Below are 22,197 nucleotides of genomic sequence, written 5' to 3' on the forward strand. Positions count from 1 at the left end.
AACATTTTTCCATATTTTAATAGTTATTTTATTTTAGAATTTCTCACTGAAATCACAGAAACTGAATAAAATAATCTTTTCTAAATAATTTAACTCAATTTCAGAACGATAAAATTTTGTCTATGATTTAGGTAATCTTATGTTACCACAGTAGAAAAAAGTTTTCAATTTTTTTAAATAAATAATTTATTTTCTTGTTGTTTTGCAAAACATGTTTTTGTTTCGTCTTGTGAACTAAGAAATCCCTATAATTAATTTAAGTTAAACAAATTAAAAGGTTAAAATGAAATTAATCCCTTACTGACATGGCAACTTTCCTAGCTACTCTATCCATAGACTAAAATAACCTCTTTCTTGATCCGTCAAGCTTTGTATCACAAGGTGAATATCGCGAAAAATTACTAAAAAATATATAAATTGCTGTGAAATTGCGTTGATTAGTCTTCAAACAGCGTACATAAAGTAAATTTTGTAATATACTAAGTTTTTCGAGTGTAAATATTAGTAATCGCTTGACCAACAGTTGTGTCCACGTGTGGCGGGTTTGTGAGCTGGAGTTAACGAAGTAATCTGGCATATTTCAGGCAGCAAGATGACGAACTCCAAAGGTTACCGCCGAGGAACCAGGGACCTGTTCGCCCGCAGGTTCCGCACACATGGAACAATCCCCCTTTCCACGTACATGAAAGTGTACAAAATCGGAGACATCGTTGACATTAGGGTTAGTATCACTTTTGTTTGCTGGGTTTCCTCTTCATTTTACTGTACCAGAAACTTATTCCGTGATCATAATTTTTAAGAGTTTAACACTACGTTCACATCATGCGTCTGCAGTTTGTGTAAGGTAGTCAGACTTGTTAAATTTTCACCATGACATCATGTGAGAGAAAATAATCGTGATGTTCATGCAGTTTATTGTATTAGTTCTATGGCTCTCCATGTTATCCTTGTGCAATCTCAGTTCACATCTTAATTCTTGGCATTTGTATGTGGCTTATCAGGAGTTGTAAACAACTAATCATAAATACAGAATAGCATCTATGCAGTTGCCTCCTTTGTCTTTGAAATCATCATAAATGGATTACTACTGAATTTGCCTAGTTCATTATGGGATTAGGAAAGTTCAGTTAGTATTAGGGAACTCTCAGACTCCTCTATTAAACTACGCTACTGCACTAACATGTTTAGCGTTGGATGGAGAGGTATTTTTGATGTAACTAATCGTATTCTTAGTATTCACATGTTATTATTCATGATTGAAACTTGCAAAATTACTGATATTAATTAATTATTATACTATTTAATACTTCAAACATATCTGATTGAACATATTTCACTTTGTTTTAATTTTATTTCACAATTTGTTTATGCATTTTGTTATGGAATTTTCAGTTTTTTTTAAATATAAAAACATTTTTTTTATAATAAAAAATCACCCTTACAGTAGGGCTTCTAAACTTTTTTTTACTGTGACCCTCTTAGGAATTTGCCATTTATCGAATCTTTACTATTCTATTATCGAAAGTTAAATAAGATGTATATTTTACAGCAGAATCCATTATTAGTACACAGCACAAGTGCAAGCTTTTATTGATTTGGTTGGTTCATTTGTTGAGTAATAATGTAAAAAAAATACTTCTTTACTATGACATTAACCCCCTTACTAATAAAAAGTTACACAGTTGTTGAACACTGTTTTAAAATGACACTTTCATACTAAACTTCACTTTAAAACACTGTTCAACGAGCGTGTAAGTTTTATTAGTAAGGGGTTATATCATCAGTCCCTTGAGCGTCGTTATAATCGGATTCTACTATATTTTGTTAAATTGGTTCTGATGAGAAAAATGTGCTTGCTTTTCCATAGCTTCTCGAAATGGGGCTCAAGTCTCATCTCTTTCTCTACATTTATTTTTGATCAACTCACGACGACCTGAGGATAATTCCAAGACTCTCCAGGACGACACAGTTTGTGAAGCCCTGCCTACAGTATTTGAAACCTTAACCCTTTCACGCATATGGGACACATTTGTCCCCGCATAGTTTTTACGATTTACAGTAATACTAGTTAAGTTAAACCCTTTGTAGTTTAATATTCTTAAATTGTATTATTATCTTTTATGATTATGCGCTATAAATAATGAAAAACGCGATTCCTTGTGTATAAAAATACTGGCACAAAATGTGAAAAAAAAATTCGTTAGACGTCAAAATTAAAAAATATTTTAATATTACTTAGCGGCTGTTTGGCCATTATTTTTCTTCCGATTTACATTCACTAATAAGTATAATTATCGTTTTATTACATATTTTCCATTTTCTTCGTATGTATAATGAATATTATGTAAAAATCTGTATTGGGACACGGGTGTCCCTATGTGCGTCAAAGGCAACTGGTTCTTACTAAGGATACTGTTTGCCTCGTTATAATTTGTATGTTTATATTGATGTTTTATTTATAATTCATACATATTTTTTGTAAATCATTTGCCTTCAAATCGACTTGAAGAAATTTCGCTCAGGAAAGACGAATTTTAGAAGTCATGATGACTGAAAATAGTGACAACGAGGATGGTTTCCTCCCTGATGAAAGGGTGTCTACTGCTGGACAGAGGCTTCCCTGAGGATTTTCACAACAATCGTTCCTGTGCTGTTCGTATACATGAATGTACATGAGCAGCACAGGAACATGAGGCCTGCCACACTGCGTCTTCCTATCCGTGGGCGCCACTCCAGAAATTTTCTGCCCAAACGGCCATCACTTCTGCGAGCTATGTATGCCCATTGCCGCGAAAGTTTGATAATTATGCAGGCTATGTCTGTTACTTTGAGTCTCCTGCGGACTTCCTCATCACCCTTTGGGTGACTTTGAACCTTCTCATAAGGCCCATAGTGAAGGAACACGTCTCCGTTCCGTGCGTAATCGCCGCCAAGCCAACACACATTGGTCAAAGACTTTCAGTCAAAGGTCTTGAGACACTGCGGTATTTTGGATAAAAAGATGTCGCGAAGCCTCTCGGATGTTGTCCCCCCAAGTAAGATTCAACGATTGTAGTCACGGCACGGCTGAGACCTTAGAAGACCTAGAATCAATGCTCTATGGCCTCAGTACAGGCTTTCAATAAATGGGATTCAAAATAAACATGGACAACACGAAAAAAGTATGTCAAATATCCGTGTTACACGCACTCCTCTGCACGCTGGAGACTCTACACTCAAAGTTGTTCTTGAAACAAACAGTGTAGTTAGGTAGGTCTAACTTCAAGAAAGAGGTCTATGATGAGATGAGGATCAAATATAAAAATACGTAAGATATGATGCTATCTATTTTAAATTTCTTATTATAAATATTAAAAATAAGCTTATTGATTAAATTTGATGTGCATATTTAGTGTGATTTGTATTTATTTTGCAATAAAAGCGTAAGTATTTTATTTTCAATATATGAGGGAATGTATACCTTAACGCATATAGGGACATATGTGTCCCCGACTGAAAAACACTGAAATACATAGCACTTATATTTTCTGTACTACTTTTATGTTAAATTAGACTAAAATAAATAGATATAACTAAAGAAAAAAGAATTAAATGGTTTGGAATAGTTATAAGCGTGTAAGGGTTAATTTAATTTGAATTATTAAAGTATTTTATGGATTTATTTCTATCAATCTTGGGTAACACTAATCTTTTGGATGTAATAAAGGCAGTATCTTAGTCATGAACATAGGTTCATATGTATAATAGTATTAAAGATTAGCCTCTCGTACTAAGCTAAATATGCTTGTATCACGAGTGAGCTCACCACAATAGTCGAGCGGTGGCAGGGACCGAACATGCGTTCCCTGGATCATGAGCCAGTCTGACCCCTTCTCCGTTCGGCTATTGTGTCTTCAAATGGTCTTCATTGTCCATCAGCCCAATCATATATTTACTCACTTCCTTTCCTTTACAGGGCAATGGTGCAGTCCAGAAGGGTATGCCACACAAAGTGTACCACGGCAAGACAGGCCGCGTGTACAATGTCACAGCGCACGCGCTCGGCGTGATCGTCAACAAGCGGGTGCGCGGAAGGATCATCCCTAAGCGCATCAACATCCGCATTGAGCACGTGAAACACTCCAAGTGCAGAGAGGATTTCCTCAAGCGCGTCAAGGAAAATGAGAGGCTGTTGAAGGAAGCCAAGGCCGCTGGCAAGGTAGATTGATATTTATTTCATCATCATCATCATCATTTCAGCCACAGGACGTCCACCAGCGTTGCCAGACGTCCCGATTTTTAAATCAAATTTAAATGTCCCGCGCGGGACAGGCTCGGTCCCGCTTTTCGGAGAGAGACACTCACTTCACCAGACTATTGTTTGAAACGCCATATTATTCTAAAGAATAAAACATTTTTTTCTTTTTTTATTCTAAAGACGAATTTAACGATAGAGTAAAAATCTGATTTAAAATATTATTTTTTTGTTAAAATACATTTTCTATGGCTACTTTTGTTATCTATTGTCACGTAAACGTAATTTTAAGTCAAATAAAAAGATAAATATTTGAAAACCTTTGATTTATACGTTTTTTTACTATGTCCCGCTTCTGACAGAAGAATCCCGCTATTTTCACTCAAAAAGTACCAAAGTCCCGACTTGGCGAAAAAAAAAACTGGCAACGCTGACGTCCACTGCTGAACATAGGCTCCCCCAATGATTTCCACAATGGCCGGTTGGTGGCGGCCTGCTTCCAGCGCCTTCCCGCTACCTTTATGAGGTTGGCGGTCCATTTTGTGGGTGGACGTCCTACGCTGCGCTTTCCGGTACGTGGCCTCCACCAGGTCTTTATTTGTATCACCATAAAATAAAAATTATTTTATTCAATTTTGATCAATAGTGGCACTTATGGATCTCAAAATACAGTAAATAAAGGTAGTCCTTAAGGGGCACTTTACATGTCTCCTTATCTTTTGGGTTCTGCTCCGAGACAAACATCTGGCAAGTGCTGAGAAGAAATTTAACTAAATACCTAGGGTAGATAAGGCTTAAGCTAAACGGATCGTTATGAACCGTGAGAGAGAAGGATCTACTAAATAATCACAATTTTATTTAAACTATGAAAAGTCAAGTTAAGCAATATTGGTCAATTTGAAAATTATAAATAACTTGAAAAATTCGAACTGTTACTTATAATTTTCAAATTAGTTTGAGATGCGACTCTTAACGCTAAAAATATAATAAATATTGGTCAAGTCCAAAAGTAGATTTGCAAAATATATTATTTAGGGCTATAAGGTATTGGGTTAATTTTGATTTATTTAATTGTTGATTTTATAAATATATTTATTTTATTCAAGTATTATTCGTTAATAATTTAATTTTTAAGGTCATCAACCTGAAGAGACAGCCTGCTCCACCTAAGGCCGCCCACATCGTCAGCGGACAGGAGAAACCAGTGTTATTGGCGCCGATCCCATACGAATTCGTAGCTTAATGACAGGAATAAACTATTTTTAAGTAAACCCTGTTTATTTTATTTCATTTGCTTGCTAGATCCTATATTCAAGCTTTCAGTAGGTATTTAATTGGGATAGCTTCTAATTTTATCTAAATGGGAAGTGCAATAAAAATACAAAATCCGAGAAAGATCACAACGGTTTATTTTGAAAAGAAATATTTTCTTATTTACAATTGACTGAATTCTAAAAGTTGAATAATAATGAATTAAACAATTTTTCAATAATATTTTATGCCTTTCCAACTTTAACAAATGCGGCATTTATTTAACATGATCTATCATAGTGACTATCTTATAAATAATATAAATTACTATTTTTATAATAATTAATGAAGAAACTTAACAACTAGCATCCCTTGATTGGTAAAATAGTATATACCCCGTTTCAGACGATTTCTGTATATCTGAAGTTAGGCCGTAGAAGTCTTCTATCGCAGAGGCGTCGATTTTCTGTAAAAAGATAAGTGTGAATATTAATACAATCCATTGTCTGAAATAACAAGAGGAAAACTTAGGGCTCTATCAAAATAACGCGTTAGATAGCGAGACCGCACACACTGATGCTAAAAAAAAGTGACGTCATCCTTAACCAGTGCTGCAGTTTAAGTGTGAGAGAATACGAGACATGCACTGTTTTATTATTGCCTCGTCTGGCACGAGTCTGCGCCGTGTATAGTGTACTTAATTTCATTTCAGCCGTAGGTCATCCAGTGCTGAAGATAGGCCTGGCCCTAATGACTTCCATATTGACCGGTTGCAGGCCTGGCTCACTCCGCGCGGTACATCCGATAATTACCTACAGCGAAGCGCCCCGCCGGCGGGTATTATATCAGTCGAGTGTCACGCGCGCGCCCGTCAGGACGCTGGCGTGCGTTGTAGTACCTAATTCTATGATCGAAGTATTATTTAAAAATGGACATAAAGAGAAAGAAATATTATTGTGCGGCGTTCGGGTGTTTCAATTCGAAAAGAAATCTACCGGATTTATCTTTTTTTTCGCTTCCCAAAGATGCTGAAAGGTATGTTGACCATGTAGGTAATCAATAATTCTTAGGATAGTATAGGAACCTATTGCTCAGAATGCGTTCGTTCGTTTCAGCCAAAATAAATGACGTCCACTGCTGGACAAAGGCCTCCCCAAGGTTTTCCATAATGAATGCGTACTTACCTACATATACCTTAGTTCTTTAGAAATTTCCCTAAATGTAAACAAATATGGCCAACTGACATTGACGAATTTTTAGTCTATGTCAGTTGATCTATTAGTGATGCGACAAAATCTCTCGTTAATCGCAATTCTGTAAATGTCATTTACGGACTGCAACAGACGATTATTAGATTTTTAAAGATCGTTTGTATAATTATTAAGATCAATCCCTCTTCTGATGGATGTTGTGATCAGTAATGTGATCGTCAAAATAGGATCTTCTTAATCAAAGAAAATTTAATTTTCCCTTTTTTATTTGTTTAGGAAATATAATTTAAATTATACTGTGGGTCTAGACAAAGTACACAATAAACTCGTAAACCAGTCGAAAAGTGGTCGAAAGGCCTTTTTTATGTGACACTCGTCTGTATAATAAAGCTGAATTCAAAGACTTCTTCGCAAAGTGTGTTGTTGCATTCAATGAAGAAAAAATACATTGTTGAATATAACCTCGTTTATATTTTATTTTAAATTAATATTATCAAAGTAATTGGTAATTGAAATAATTGAATACTTGAAATAAAATCGATAAAATTTACAGATTATTATCTATGAATATTGTCTATGACTTACAGATTTTCCAGAGATAGGACCTAAATGGCAATGCCAGATTTTGTATGGAAAGTGGCGTCTTTTTTTTTTCGCGCGGCCATCGACCAAACTTTGTTTTTTGATTACAAAATAGTGTAATAAACCAAACTTACTATGGCATGTATACCTCTAAACTCAGTCTGAACTGAGTTACGAGCATTAGAAGTTTGATGATTTTCATACTAGATTTGCTTTTTGTGCGCAAGTTTTGTAAGAAATTGCAACAAAATATTGCGCTATTTTTTTATTGCGCTGATTCTGCTTCATACTGATGTCTGGAGCCTTTAATGGATGATATTGTTTGTTTACACATACAATCTCACTATTTTGTTGCAATTTCTTACAAAACTTTGCGCGCAAAAAGCAAATCTACTATGAAAATCATCAAACTTCTAATGCTCGTAACTCAGTTCAGACTGAGTTTAGAGGTATACATGTCATAGTAAGTTTGGTTTATTACACTATCTTGTAATCAAAAAACAAAGTTTGGTCGATGGCCGCGCGAAAAAAAAAAGACGCCAATTTCCGGCATTGTCTTTTCAACGTCAAATGTCGATTTGACATTTTAACATGAAGCACAAATTTTCACCATCCAAATATTTTGTTAAAATATTTTGTTTTCAATGTTAGATTTCATATTTGTTTCATCATGAGAATAAAGTTGGTTTCATGAGCTTGTGAAATAATGTGTATTATATTAAGAAAACGTGAGTATTATAGTGTAATTGTGTGCACAAGTGTTTGTTTACATCGATGGAAATTTCTAAAGAATTTAGGATTACGTACCTCATTACAAATAAGTAGATTAATTATTTTTTTACTAGACACTACTAGACAGCAACCCTAACAGCGTAAGAAGAGTTCAGAGGCACGCGATAGAAAGAGACAAAACTTGTAGGTGAATAAAATTGTAGGTACGTAGTGCTGTGCGAGCTGAATTCCACTGTATCGCGTCGTAGCAAGACTCGCATTTATTTAAATCGTCTTGCGGAGTAATCCTTCTGTACCTGTACTATTACTTATTCTGTGCCGGTTGGTAGCGGCCTGAATTCCACCTTTCACCTTTATGATGTCGCACAGTAGTTTGATTTTAAAAATAGGTGGACAATGGACATACGATCGAAAGTCATAATTTCACCGAAACAAAAATTGTTTTGGATAGCATTTTGAATGCTGATCAACATTTGTCATTATACATTTTTCGATAAAACGAGCCTTTCATGCTTAAAAAAAATATGACAAGAAAATTTGTATGGAGAAAAATCATTTTTATTTTTTTTCTGGCTACTGTTGCAAACTGTAGCGGTCAAACCTTATGTAGTCGTAAGTACCTATGGTGCCGAATATTACTACATAAATACTTTTTGCGGGCACGCGCGGCGAAGCGAGTAATGGACATGCAAAATTTTAAATATTTTTATTTATGGATTATTGATTTTAATGCACTTAAAGTAATTATTAATAGAAAAATATACTTAGCCTAACTTACTACAGCCCCCTATTACCTCATTTCACGCCAAAACCTTTCAAACTAGAACCTACGTTTGTAGGTACTAGGTAGCCTAAGTCGATCATTGACAATAAAATATTCATTACTGGTCTACTGGTTATGGTGTAAGGTAGATTAGGTAGATATCTACCCTTTACCTAGCTATATACCTACTTCTTGGCACTTATAATACCGACAGACATGATTAAATAAGTCTTCAAGCAAGAACCCTTGACTTCAATGGTTATGAAAGATTTTTTTACTTTCTAGAGTAGTCCTGAATAGATCCTTAAATCATTTTGACTGACATAATCGATTACAGTAGGTAGTGGGTTCAGTAAGAGTTTCAACCCATATAGTAAACAATACATTTTTATGGCCATAGGACCCACAAGGTGGATCGACGACCTCATTAAAGTAGCAGGAAGGCCCTAGATGCAGGCCACCACCAAGCGGCCATTGTGGAAATCATTGGGGGAGGCATATGTTCAGCAGTGGACGTCCTAAGGTTGAAATGATGATGGATGATGAATAATGTGTGGAGGAGGGTTACGCATATTCCCATTTATGATGGAATTATTCGACTAACTTGAATAAAGAGCCATAAAAATGTATTGTTTACTATATGGGTTGAAACTCTTACTGAACCCACTACCTACTGTAATCGATTATGTCAGTCAAAATGATTTAAGGGATATCTATTCAGGACTACTCTAGAAAGTAAAAAAATCTTTCATAACCATTGAAGTCAAGGGTTCTTGCTTGAAGACTTATTTAATCATGTCTGTCGGTATTATAAGTGCCAAGAAGTAGGTATATAGCTAGGTAAAGGGTAGATATCTACCTAATCTACCTTACACCATAACCAGTAGACCAGTAGTGAATATTTTATTGTCAATGATCGACTTAGGCTACCTAGTACCTACAAACGTAGGTTCTAGTTTGAAAGGTTTTGGCGTGAAATGAGGTAATAGGGGGCTGTAGTAAGTTAGACCACAGTAGATAAATCAAACAGTACGGAAGCTTCATACAAACGCTCGAAATCAGACTCACGCACACAGACGCACGCTTTACACGAGCTCTAAGCGAACCTCGCAGTCCATCCGTCGCGGGTGTCGCGCGTTGTGTTTTTAATTTAATAATAATTGTATTGCGTGCGCTGTCCGCTGTATTTTTAAAAACATGCCACGAGTGTATTGCGTCTATTGAAAGGTGAAAATAGTTTGATATTACTTTTTAAATAAAATGCTTAATTAATTACGTAATTACGCTTCTTAACAATTTATCTGTTCTATTTGATAAGTAATTTGATTCGATTTTCATTTGCTAGTTTATATGTAACTTCTTATACCTAACTAACAAAAAATAAAAACATCGTATTATGTTGAATTGTTGAAAGTTTTTTTTATTACCTTACACATTTTTTTTTAAAACTAAGTACTGTTAATGGAGAAAAATCTAGAACGTTAAAAAACGGTATCGTTATAGCCAATGAGCTGATGTCATAGTCACTCTAAAAACTTCAGATAAAGGGACGGGCGCCGACGACTCCGCGCGACAACCCTCACACTCAATTGAAGTGTAGGTATTTAACTCGCCGAAAGGGCCTAGTTTCCGTACTGCTTTAGCTCATATATATACTGTGGTTAGACTAAGTATATTTTTCTATTAATAATTACTTTAAGTGCATTAAAATCAATAATCCATAAATAAAAATATTTAAAATTTTGCATGTCCATTACTCGCTTCGCCGCGCGTGCCCGCAAAAAGTATTTATGTAGTAATATTTGGCACCATAGGTACTTACGACTACATAAGGTTTGACCGCTACAGTTTGCAACAGTAGCCAGAAAAAAAATAAAAATTATTTTTCTCCATACAAATTTTCTTGTCATATTTTTTTTAAGCATGAAAGGCTCGTTTTATCGAAAAATGTATAATGACAAATGTTGATCAGCATTCAAAATGCTATCCAAAACAATTTTTGTTTCGGTGAAATTATGACTTTCGATCGTATGTCCACCTATTTTTAAAATCAAACTACTGTGTGTCGGTCCACCTTGTGAGCTTACTAGAGTCCGGTCGCCGAACACGTAGAATTGCGTCCAATGACCCCAAGCTACCCATCCTTCTCGCTCGCGCGTAATTATATTGCTGTCGCGCTCGCACACTCACTGCGGGCGCCCGTCGCACAGTCGCGACGGGTAGCTTGTGGTCATTGTACGAAATTTTACGTGTTCGGCGACCGGACTTTACTACTATAAGAAACGGGGCTATTCCCACCACTGCAACTCCTTTGTAGCCAGGATCTACAGCTTGACCGCCATAAAAACCCAACCAATGAAGGTCAAGTTTGTCCCGGGGGAAAGTTAAACTGTCATTGGACCCGCAACGAAATTAATCAGAAGAACATAGGAGGAGCTCGAAATTAAGGTTCGACTACCCTCCATTGAAAAGCGGATGACTCCAGAGTCACCCACTTTACTACTAAAGCCCGGTCCGTAAGCACGTAGAATTTTGTCCAATGACCCCAAGCTACCCATCCTTATCGCTCGCGCGTAATTATATTGCTGTCGCGACTGTGCGACGGGCGCCCGCAGTGAGTGTGCGAGCGCGACAGCAACATAATTACGCGCGAGCGATAAGGATGGGTAGCTCGGGGTCATTGGACAAAATTCTACGTGCTTACAGACCAGACTATAGTGCAGCGGTTCCCAAATGGTGGTCCGCGGAACCCTGGGGTTCCGTGGAAAGGCCGCAAGGGTTCCGTAAAAAATATTATCCCAAGTTTCGTGACCGTTGTTCGCTCGCACCGACTTGTTTACGCACAAGGGAGGGGCAGGGCGTGCGGGCGGAGTAGTACGGGGGTTCCGCTAGGAAGAGTATAATCAATTAGGGTTCCTTGGCAAAAAAAAAAATGGGAAACCCTGCTATAGTGTACTCACATCGACCATATCGTCGTCGAACAGCAGCCAGAAGCCGTGGCTCTTGACGATGCTGATGTAGTGGCCGCGGTTGGGTCCCGAGCCACAGTGCACGACCACCGCCACCAGGTCATACAGGCGGTCCGGGTTCACGGCGTCGTCCGACTGCAAAGGGAACGCCTATAAATTGGTAACCGTCAGATTAAGATGCAATAAGTGGTGGAAATACAAATTCATTTTTTTAATATTTTTATTAAATAGATGAAATAGAAACGGATCGTAACCGTATCTTGCAACATATCGAAAAAAATATTATGGCCCCAAAGTTTCTGCTTGGAGACCCCTGCCCTAGAGTCTAGGGCCTTGAACTTGCATTAAGTATGCTTTTTTTGCTTGCCCAACCACCACTGGACAGCATAATGACTGACAGAAGAGGTGGTGAAAGAAAGTCACCTTTGTCAGGCTCCTATGCATAAAGGCTTTGATATCAATCTTGTGTTTGTTGTCAAAACAGATTTGACAGGTGAATGCGATCTTTATCCACTCACTGCTATCTTTCGAGATTGATAAATAAATCAAAATGTTTGTGTGTAATCTCACAAAGATTTAACTGCAGGGGGCGTTGACGAACCGAAATTTATACTAGAGGAGTGGACAACGCGGTACAGCTTTTTACATAAAAAAGAACAATGGCATCTAGCGGGAACTAAATTAAACTAATTTCATGGATGGATTTTTTAATGAATAACAAGGCATTTAGGGCTACTATAAAATATATGATTATCTTTTATATGATTATATAAAAGATAAAAATGTTTGGAATGTTTAACTACCTAGCTCGCATCAATACTTATGACTATAATTTGTATATTTTAAAGACTAAACCCTTGAAAAGGAGGCTGACAATAGTGACTGAGTTTCTTGCGCTGCTTCTTCTCAGCACTGGCCCATTTATTGTCCCGAAGCAGTGGTTGGGACGTGTAAAAGTGCTTTTTAAAAGCCTATTTGCAAAAATAAATGAGTTTTATGAGTTTTTATTTGACCACAATCGCACCTGGTGTTAAGTGGGATGCAGTCTAGGTTGATACATATCTGCCCTGTAAGTGCCTATTCACTCTCGCCTTGAAAAGGCCCAGATTACAGATAATATACAGTTTCATGGTGCGCCCAATCTGGACGCACCAGAACAAAGTTGATAGTTGATGGAATATAGCTGCGAAAAATATTGACAATGGACAGTGAGTAACCTTGTCAATTGTCCCCTGCATCTACACATAGTAAATGATAAGTACTATACTCACAGTGTTAAACAGTCTCAATTCCAGCGGAAACACGACCCGATGCGACACTTTGATGTGCCTATTGTACTGCTCCATATACTTGAATCTTTTCAGGTGCAGTGCCAATATAAGCGGGAGTTTCTTTACTCGCATACGCTTCTGTGCCTCTTGGTAGCTGCTGCAGTGGTCGCACTTGAATTTGTTGTCGTTGCAGAGAGTCTCTGTGTCGCTGAAGCATTTGAGGCAGTGGGTGATGCTCGTGTTTTGGCCCACGTCCACCTGGAAATATGGATGTGCTGTATTGGCTCCGTGCACGATTACAGCGCCAACTAGCGTCCACAACTTTGTGGGCTCTGTCACATTGACATTTAGGTCGTATATTTGTGAAAAAATATCGAAATGAAAAAATAACAAATATTTTCAACTAATAAATTGTTGTGATACCACGATTTGGGTGGAAAAAAGGTTTTGAAATCATTTTGGTCATTCAAATCAAATGAGGTAAGTCCAAAAAGTGTGTTTAATTTTGATTGTGTCAGGGTTTGTTTACTTCATTTATAGTTGTAGTTTTACAGTAAAACAAAAGAGCCCTGGATCAGAAACAACAAAATCTGCGGCCTAAACAACACAGGAGGTAAGTTACTAGTAAACACCTCCATTGATAAACCAAGAACGTGTATTTACATGCCGAATACGTTAAGCTGTACCATGTTAAATCAGTTCTGTTCCAGAGATGTCACCGCAGTGAAAACCGTGACAGAACAACAAACCCTAGTGCTAGCCTCAGTGTATATGCCAAGTGAGGATGCAGTTCCCTCACAAGAACTCACCGCACTGGTACAACACTGTAGAGAGCAGGCCTGGGGCTTGATCATCTCCGCAGACTGCAACGCACACCACCCGCTGTGGGGAAGTACGGATACAAACAAAAGGGGTGAGTTACTAACTGAATATTTATTCCAATCGAACCTGAACATTATGAACAAAGGAGCTGAACCCACCTTCGTAAGTTCAAGGTACCAAACTATAATAGATCTGACGCTGGCAACACATGAGGCGGCGGAACTGATTGAAGGCTGGCATGTGTCAAACGAGCCATCCTTTGCAGACCACCGACGTAGAGTCATGCCCAGAAGTTACTCCCAAAGTTGCGAACAAAGGTTCCTGGTGGGGGCCGGAACTTGAACGCCTTCGGAAAAAACTCAGGACACTTTTCAACCGAGCGAAAAACACCAGAACCAATGAAGACTGGAACAAATACAAAGAAGCACAGAAGCACTACAAGAAGCGGATCAGATTCCGTAGTAGAGAACACTGGCGCAATTTCTGTAGTAGCATAAACTCAACAAGCCAGGCTGCTAGGATTAAGAAAATCCTATCAAAAGGTGATCTCAATCTACTGGGCTTCCTAAAGAAGGAAGACGGCACCTACACGAACACGGAAGATGAAACAAGCACAATGCTGCTAAAAACACACTTTCCGGGTTGTAAGATCACATCGATCGCAAGGTGGCAGGATGAACAACAAAGCACACCGACAAACGAAGAGTGGAAAATCGCCAATAGTATAGCAACAGCGGATAAAGTAAAATGGGCGCTAAATAGCTTTCAACCCTTTAAATCCGCAGGACTGGACGGAATCTTCCCAGCGCTATTACAATGGCAAACAGCCCAAATACTCAAGTACCTAGTACAGATATACCGGGCATGCATAGCTTTCAAATACATACCCAAGCCATGGAGGGAAGCAAAAGTAATCTTCTTACCGAAACCGGGAAAAGAAGACTACACACAGGCAAAATCCTTCAGACCAATTAGTCTAACATCGTTCCTACTAAAAGGACTAGAAAGATTGGTAGACCGACATCTCAGGGATGGCGTGCTGAAAAGCAAACCACTACACCCCCAACAACACGCCTACAGGAAAGGCAGATCAACAGAGTCGGCTCTACACATGGTAGTACATAAAATAGAGTCGGCCATCACAAACAAAGCGTCAACTCTTGCTGTCTTCATAGACATAGAAGGAGCGTTTGATAAAACTATGCACAACAGCATAAACCACGCCCTGGAACAATTCAACGTTGAACCAGCCGTAAGAAGCTGGGTCACTGAACTAGTTAGTAAAAGGGCGGTTCAGGTGGTGGCGAACACGACTACCAGAGCAGAGGTTGTCAGAGGATGCCCTCAAGGAGGCGTCCTATCGCCACTACTATGGAACATGGTAGTGGACAGTCTGTTAAGGAAACTAAATGACAGAGGGTACACGGCCATTGGATATGCAGATGACATCACCATACTGTTAAACGGAGGGGCTGAAAACGTGCTATGTGAAATAATGCGTTCAGCCCTGAACATTGTTGAAAACTGGTGCAGCGACCACCAGTTGTCAGTAAACCCAAACAAAACTGAACTAATCCTTTTCACTAACAAAAGGAAACTACCAGAGCTCCAGCTACCAGAACTCTTTAAAACAAAACTCTCCCTCTCAACACAAGTGAAGTATCTGGGCATCACCTTTGACCACAAATTGAACTGGGCGAGTCACATTGAAAACAAGACAAAGAAAGCCTGTATAGCATTTTATCAGTGTAAAAGACTCATTGGTAGCAGATGGGGTCTTAACCCAAAGATAACACTTTGGCTCTACACATCAGTTATCAGGCCCTCTGTCACTTACGGATCAGTTGTCTGGTGGCCCAGAACAAAACTATCCACAGTAAGATCAAAACTCCAAAGCCTGCAACGTCTAGCAAGCATAGCGGCCACCGGTTGCATGAGAACCACACCATCGGCATCACTTGAGTACCTTCTGAATCTTAGACCCTTAGATCTCATCATTCAGGAGGAAGCGCAAGCAGCCGCTCTAAGACTTAAAGGAAACGGCCTATGGAAGCAAAACAAGGAGACAGGACACTCTGCGATCCTGCAGAAAACCATAAAAGAAATACCTCTCACTGAGGCACCAATCGATAGGATACCCTGTGAACACATTTTCGACCGAAGATATGATATCCAACTTACAGCGGAGACGCGAGATTACTCTGGAATCAATGAAGTTAGGATATACACGGACGGCTCCAAAACTCAAACGGGTACAGGAGCTGGTGTCTTCTCGAATGATCTTAATATAAGAATATCAACAACTTTAGATAAACACAATACAATTTTCCAAGCAGAATGCATTGGAATCACCAAAGCAGCACAGGCGGTAACAGCCAGAGACATCCGAGGTCTAAATATAAGAATTATCTCGGATAGTGCATCCGTACTGCAAGCGCTACAAAGCAACACAATAACAACGGCCCTTATATTGGAATGCCATGAAGCGCTCCAAGACATTGCAGCTGTAAATGGAGTTACCCTACAATGGATCAAAGGGCACAGTAACTCTTTAGGCAACGACGCAGCGGATGAACTGGCAAAAAGAGGTTCGGACACAACAGTATTTGGCCCGGAACCAATACTGCCGATACCACAAGCACAGATCAGGAACTGGCTGCGTTCCAAAACAGAAGAAAAACACCACACAGAATGGAAAAATAGCGAAGGATGCAGGCAAACAAAAGATGCGGTTCCGGACGTATCGAAAAAGTTCTCCCGCAGCCTCATCAGACTAAACAGGGACAGCATCCGCAAGGTTTTAAGTGTCATAACAGGACACTGTATGCTAAACAAGCACCTATACAACATAGGTGTCACAGACAGCCCACTGTGCAGGGGGTGCATGGAGGCAGAGGAAACACCGCAGCATGTGCTCATGGAGTGCAGTAGCGTGGAAGAACAACGGGCTCAATTTCTTCGATCACCGTCGTCGCTACAGGAAGCTTGCAGCAGCCTGGACGGGCTGCTCGCCTTCTGGGGGGATCTGGGGTGGTTGGAGTAGGAAGATAAACCACAAATCGCGCACAATGGCCCTATCATGAGGCTAAGTGCGGTATTCGATTGCCCTGCAAAACTAACTAACTAACTAACAGTAAAACAAAAAGAAAAAGCTACTTTAACGGTTTCATTATATAACAGTAAATATATTTAAATGTTTCTGTATCGCTAGTAATAAATTAAATATCGTTTTCAGATCGAAATGAGTATCGTTTTGAAGACCGGGTTTGTGAGAGTTACAATATCAAATTCCAACCACAAACCGTATATAAAGGAAAGTTGTTGGTATTGGCTGGACAAGTCCGAGATGTAGAAGAATTAAGAACAAAACAAGGGCAGAGTTCAATAATTCACGCTCTCATCATAAGGCAAACATCTGTGCACAACAACTACTGTGACTCATTTTTGTACTACCACGTTGTATAGTTTAGTTATTTCCAAATTGTAAACGGCTATTAAAACAGCCCTATCGAAATACAGTCCACTCTTTTATTTAAGTTCCCAGTAGGACCCTTTTCATGCGATTAATTAATGATATTAAAATGTATTATGTAGAATCGCTTTGCCATTGACAGATACATCTGATGACAGAGCTAACATTATTTCTACTTTTGACCACCATGAGCGCTGCGATAGATTATGTCCCCCCCACCTAGTACTTCGCACCCAGCGAATAGCGGGCATAATAATTTACTGAGCTAAAACTTAGCTTATTTTTGAAACTTTGATTTAAGACTCCGTAAACCACCTTCGGCCTGATCGTCACTTACTATCAGGTGAGATACAGGCCAAGAGCTACCTCGTAAAAAAAAAATCGAACTAAAGTCGCTGATATAGCCCGATAGATTAGCAAGCTGAAGTGGCAATGGGCAGGGCACATAGTACGCAGAACTGACGGCTGATGGGGCAGCAAGGTTCTGGAGTGTCGGCCTCGTACCGGAAAACGCGTCGTAGGACGTCCACCCACAAGGTGGACCGACGACATCATAAAGGTAGCAGGAAGGCGCTGGACGCAGGCCGCTACCAACCGGGTAACATGACAAGCATTGAGGGAGGCCTATGTTCAGCAGTGGGCGTCCTATGGCTGAGATGATGATGATGATTTAAGACTCGGCTGGTTTAGTCCATCAAGGCGAAGCGGAGCACAAAAGTTTTTAGAATAACCAATCAGATTACATTATTTACTACAGAAAAATTCGTTCGCCTGACACTTCTCTGACTCCTTGGTGGAAACCAGGCTTTATATTTATATTTAAATGATACAACAATTCCTTTTGTGTTCTGGCTGGTTCTAATTATAATCTTGTTGGCTAATAATATCAGATTGACAGATTGGATTTCTATTTTATCACATCGTTATTCACTATGGAAAGCATGCAAAAACATTGATAAACCAAAACATCAAAAACCACCTTTACGAACAAGTGACGGTCAGTGGATAAGAACGACTCAGGATAAAGCGGAAACCTTCGCAAAACATCTCAGCCGAGTGTTCACGCCAAATGACGCTGTAATGAACATGGATGAAACTGAAATCGCATCAGTACTGAATCAAGATTTCCAACTTGATCTACCCCTGAGACTGGTGACACCAAGAGAAATACATAGAAACCTTAGGTCGCTCAAAAACAATAAAGCTCCGGGGTATGACCTCATAGACAAAAAGGTCCTACAAGAGTCCCCTCGTAAAGTGGCTGTGTACCTAACAATGGTATTTAACGCCATAATAAGGATTGGATACTTCCCAGACCTGTGGAAGGTATCGAGTATCATAATGATCCATAAACCTGGGAAACCTATTCACGAAGTCACATCATACAGACCAATCAGCCTCTTGCCGATCATGTCAAAGCTACTTGAAAAGTCTATACTTCAAAGAATGATGAAAGTGATAACGGAAAGATCAATAATCCCGGAACATCAATTTGGCTTCAGAGAAGAACACGCAACTATTGAACAGGTACATAGAGTGTGCAGAGTAATCAGATCTTCAATGGAGAAAAAAGAATACTGCTCATCTGTTTTTCTTGATATCCAACAAGCCTTCGATCGAGTCTGGCACAAAGGCCTATTGTGTAAGATCAAATCAATATTGCCACACACATTCTACGGAATCCTGGAATCGTATTTGTCTGACAGAATCTTTCAAGTGAATGAGAATGACTGCACCTCCAACTTCTATCAAATATCGGCAGGAGTCCCCCAGGGTTCTGTATTGGGACCAATCCTATACACCCTGTACACATACGACCTACCGCAGAGCCCAGAAGTCACCGTCGCAACCTTCGCTGATGACACGGCTTTACTGACATCCTCCAAATGTCCTATCGAAGCTTCTCGAATCCTGCAAAACATCCTGAATGAAGTTCAAAAATGGCTGGCCAAATGGAGAATAGCAGTCAGTGCATCCAAACCGGTGCACATAACCTTTACCCTCCGTAAAGGAGACTGTCCTGCAGTTACCCTAAACGGCGTCCAATTACCACACCAAGAAACTGTAAGATACCTGGGCATGTACTTGGACCGTAGACTTACGTGGAGTAAACATGTACAAACCAAACGAGACGAAATTAATCTAAAATACAAGGGTCTCTATTGGCTGCTGGGGCGCAATTCAAAACTATGTTTGGATAACAAGCTGCTCATATACAAAATGATTCTGAAGCCCATTTGGACCTACGGCATCCAGTTGTGGGGCTCTGCAAGTGCCTCTAACATCATGATAATTCAGAGAGTGCAAAACTACATCCTGAAACAAATATCGAATGCACCATGGTTTATAAGAACAACAGAGCTGCACGAGTTATTGAACGTGCCTATGGTGAAGCAAGAGATAGACACCCATGGAAACAGCTACAAGCTAAGACTGTCAAAGCACCCGAACCAGTTGGCTGGGCAGCTCACTATCCCAGAAACCATACGGCGGCTTAAGAAGCGGCGGGATATCTTCGACAATGAATTAGTCTGAAAATAAACCTGAGATTAAGAAAAATAAAGGCCTGTTTCCGCTGGGAGCAGTGCTCTAAACGACGAAAAGAATCCACCCCATCTGCTTATAGTTTTTGAGGACTGATCGCATGATTAAACCATAAAACAAAAAAAAAAAATCACATCGTTAATTAGCAATGCGTTCATAATTACAGGAAAAACCTTAAAATACTTTTGCATTTATGGGTTAATTTGACATGAATAGCTTTAAGTTTAAAGTGGTCAAATAAGGAAAGTTTATGGGACAAATAATTGTTTATTTATTTAGGGATAGTACACAGCACAAAATAGCAAACTTTTTATTTGGTGACTATGAAAATTAGGTTAGTTTGATGAAAAATATAAAATTTCATCAAACTTATAAGATCTCCCAAACCTTTAAATAGATTATAGTGTATTTAGGTTTTGTGCAGTAGGTAGGTTTTACCTCATCTGAGTCTAGATTTAGGATTTAACTGATGAATTTTATCTCACTTCCATAAAGAAGACAATAAAACGGTAGAAAACAATATAAACTAATAAAAAAGTTGAACCAACTCACCTGCAAATCAAAGAAGTGCTCATCCTTGCTGCTAACAGTCTCACAGTTCAGACAACGGGTCTCGCTCGTTAACGTCCCTTGGAATATTTCGTGCACCCACGTTGGCTCCGTGTTCTGAGGGAGGGTACCATTGCAAGTCACCGTTTCCCCTGGGCCAATGCTTGTGGACATTGTAGATGCAGTTGAGTTTGCTGTTTTCTGTCCCTTCAAAGTGCTCTGGTTCCTTTCAGCTAAAATAAACAAATGAAATGATAAAAAAAAAATGATTTTAAGATAGTTTTAATAGTAGAAGCACGTGAAACTCTTGATTTATAAATTTTAGTGTTAGTAGTAAGGGGTAGATACAAAAAAAGGAATAAATAATAATTACAATGACCCTCTTACCTAGAATAATTTCATTAATATGATTTATTAGGAAGTTCAAAAATTCATGGGCATCTTGCTGCATATAGTTATCAAATTCCTCTGAAAAATAAAACATTACAACATATCAACAGATGTAACAAAAATTTATCATTCACGTAGGTAGTATGGAAAAACAAATATCAAATCTAATAGCAACTATTGACAGATATTATCTGTAGTTGATCAAAGCAGTACAGCAGATACATTTCATTGATAAAAATGTGACATAAGTTGTCCAATTCTAAGAAACATTATCTGATATTATGTCAGTATAGCATGTGCCATAAATTGGCCAATCTTTAGTGTATTGTGTAAGACCTCTCCCATGGAGTCTTCTATTGATGCTCAATTTAGTTCTAAAACAACTACAGATTGTAAAAGACCTGAAAATAAAAAAAAGTACAACTAAAAACCTTTTTCTTTTCTTAGTCGTGCAATAAACTTCTTGGGAGCAATGGAGCCAACTTTTTTCTTCTGTGTGGCAATACTGTAGAACAGGTCGGCCAGGCATGTTAGCAACGTCTCCTTGGTGCGCTTGTTCTTAGCTTTGTATTCCAGAACCTTCTCTCGGAATGGTCTACAGAAGTATAGGGCTTGAAGCACTGAGTTGCTATAGCATGTGTTGCCAAACTGAAAGCAAAATAGTTTGTAAGAAATTAAGAAGCTTGGCTTTACATTATGATAGGAAAGTAAATATAAATATTATTCACTGCTCACTAAGATTAGTGAAAAGAGAAACTAATAATGTTAATTGGTACCTAACTAATTATAAAACAAATAGCACCAACTATAAATAAATATTTATTTTAATACACGACAAATTGACGCCAATTAATTTTATTTATGGTTATAAAAATGTACATACATTGACTAAACCAAAATAATGCTCATTTGGAGGGAACTGCTCTGACCCGATATCTCTTTCCAACTGCGATATATTTGCGCCCTGAAATAGTCAGAGACATAAAAAAGGATACTAAAAACACAACCATAAAAATGTATGGCTAAAATCGCCGACAAGATTACACACCATCATATTCCAAAACGACTTCCAAGACATCGTGACTGTTACTTCATTACTCGTATGGAAAGTTATGAACACTATTTAATTCCAATTAGCAGCGAATACTGAATTAGCATGCAATTCTCACCATTCTCTGCTGGAAATTAAGGCCGAGATCCTGACATATTGACATTTGCAATCAGTTTTTAACGACTCGTAAGCGGAATAAATAATCTTTTGCAAGAGTTTCGATTTATTACACCGACAAGACTTTTAATTCAAGAATCATAGTAAATTTCTTTGGAATCAAGCAAAAATTAGCAAGCACAACATCCGAAACCTTACGTCGTCGACCATAGACTAGTAGTGATGGCGGTCACGTCAAG

The 22,197-nt window shown here is 38.6% G+C and overlaps 2 protein-coding genes and 1 long non-coding RNA gene across 6 annotated transcripts; 2 read left to right on the top strand and 1 right to left on the bottom strand.

Annotated features, from left to right (window-relative positions):
• The first annotated feature begins 276 nt into the window (after positions 1-276).
• LOC135073056 (large ribosomal subunit protein eL21) lies at positions 277-5,503 on the top strand. Of its 2 annotated transcripts, none has more exons than XM_063967069.1 (4): positions 277-381; positions 585-721; positions 3,956-4,198; positions 5,370-5,503. In XM_063967069.1, the coding sequence occupies exons 2-4, from the start codon at positions 593-595 to the stop codon at positions 5,475-5,477; spliced, it is 480 nt and encodes a 159-aa protein (XP_063823139.1). In that variant the 5' UTR covers positions 277-381; positions 585-592; the 3' UTR covers positions 5,478-5,503. The 2 variants fall into 2 exon arrangements, with proteins under 2 accessions (XP_063823139.1, XP_063823140.1); XM_063967070.1 differs by lacking the exon at positions 277-381 and adding an exon at positions 385-462.
• A 117-nt stretch (positions 5,504-5,620) lies between these two features.
• Positions 5,621-22,170, bottom strand: LOC135073055 (ubiquitin carboxyl-terminal hydrolase 46). 3 transcript variants are annotated; one of them, XM_063967066.1, is made up of 8 exons: positions 21,960-22,170; positions 21,674-21,754; positions 21,222-21,438; positions 20,788-20,868; positions 20,404-20,633; positions 13,014-13,271; positions 11,734-11,877; positions 5,621-5,951 (listed from the first exon to the last, which is right to left on the bottom strand). In XM_063967066.1, exons 1-8 carry the CDS (start codon positions 22,002-22,004, stop codon positions 5,841-5,843), a joined length of 1,167 nt encoding a protein of 388 aa, XP_063823136.1. In that variant the 5' UTR covers positions 22,005-22,170; the 3' UTR covers positions 5,621-5,840. The 3 variants fall into 3 exon arrangements, with proteins under 3 accessions (XP_063823136.1, XP_063823135.1, XP_063823138.1); XM_063967065.1 differs by having other exon boundaries at positions 11,734-11,892; XM_063967068.1 differs by having other exon boundaries at positions 11,734-11,892; positions 21,839-22,170.
• Positions 13,579-13,926, top strand: LOC135073057 (uncharacterized). The gene is made up of 2 exons (XR_010257574.1): positions 13,579-13,626; positions 13,713-13,926. It is a non-coding gene; the product is annotated as an uncharacterized LOC135073057 (long non-coding RNA).
• Positions 22,171-22,197: the final 27 nt, after the last annotated feature.

The sequence above is a fragment of the Ostrinia nubilalis genome, chromosome 7 (genome assembly GCF_963855985.1).
Source record: "Ostrinia nubilalis chromosome 7, ilOstNubi1.1, whole genome shotgun sequence".
Lineage (NCBI taxonomy): Eukaryota > Metazoa > Arthropoda > Insecta > Lepidoptera > Crambidae > Ostrinia > Ostrinia nubilalis.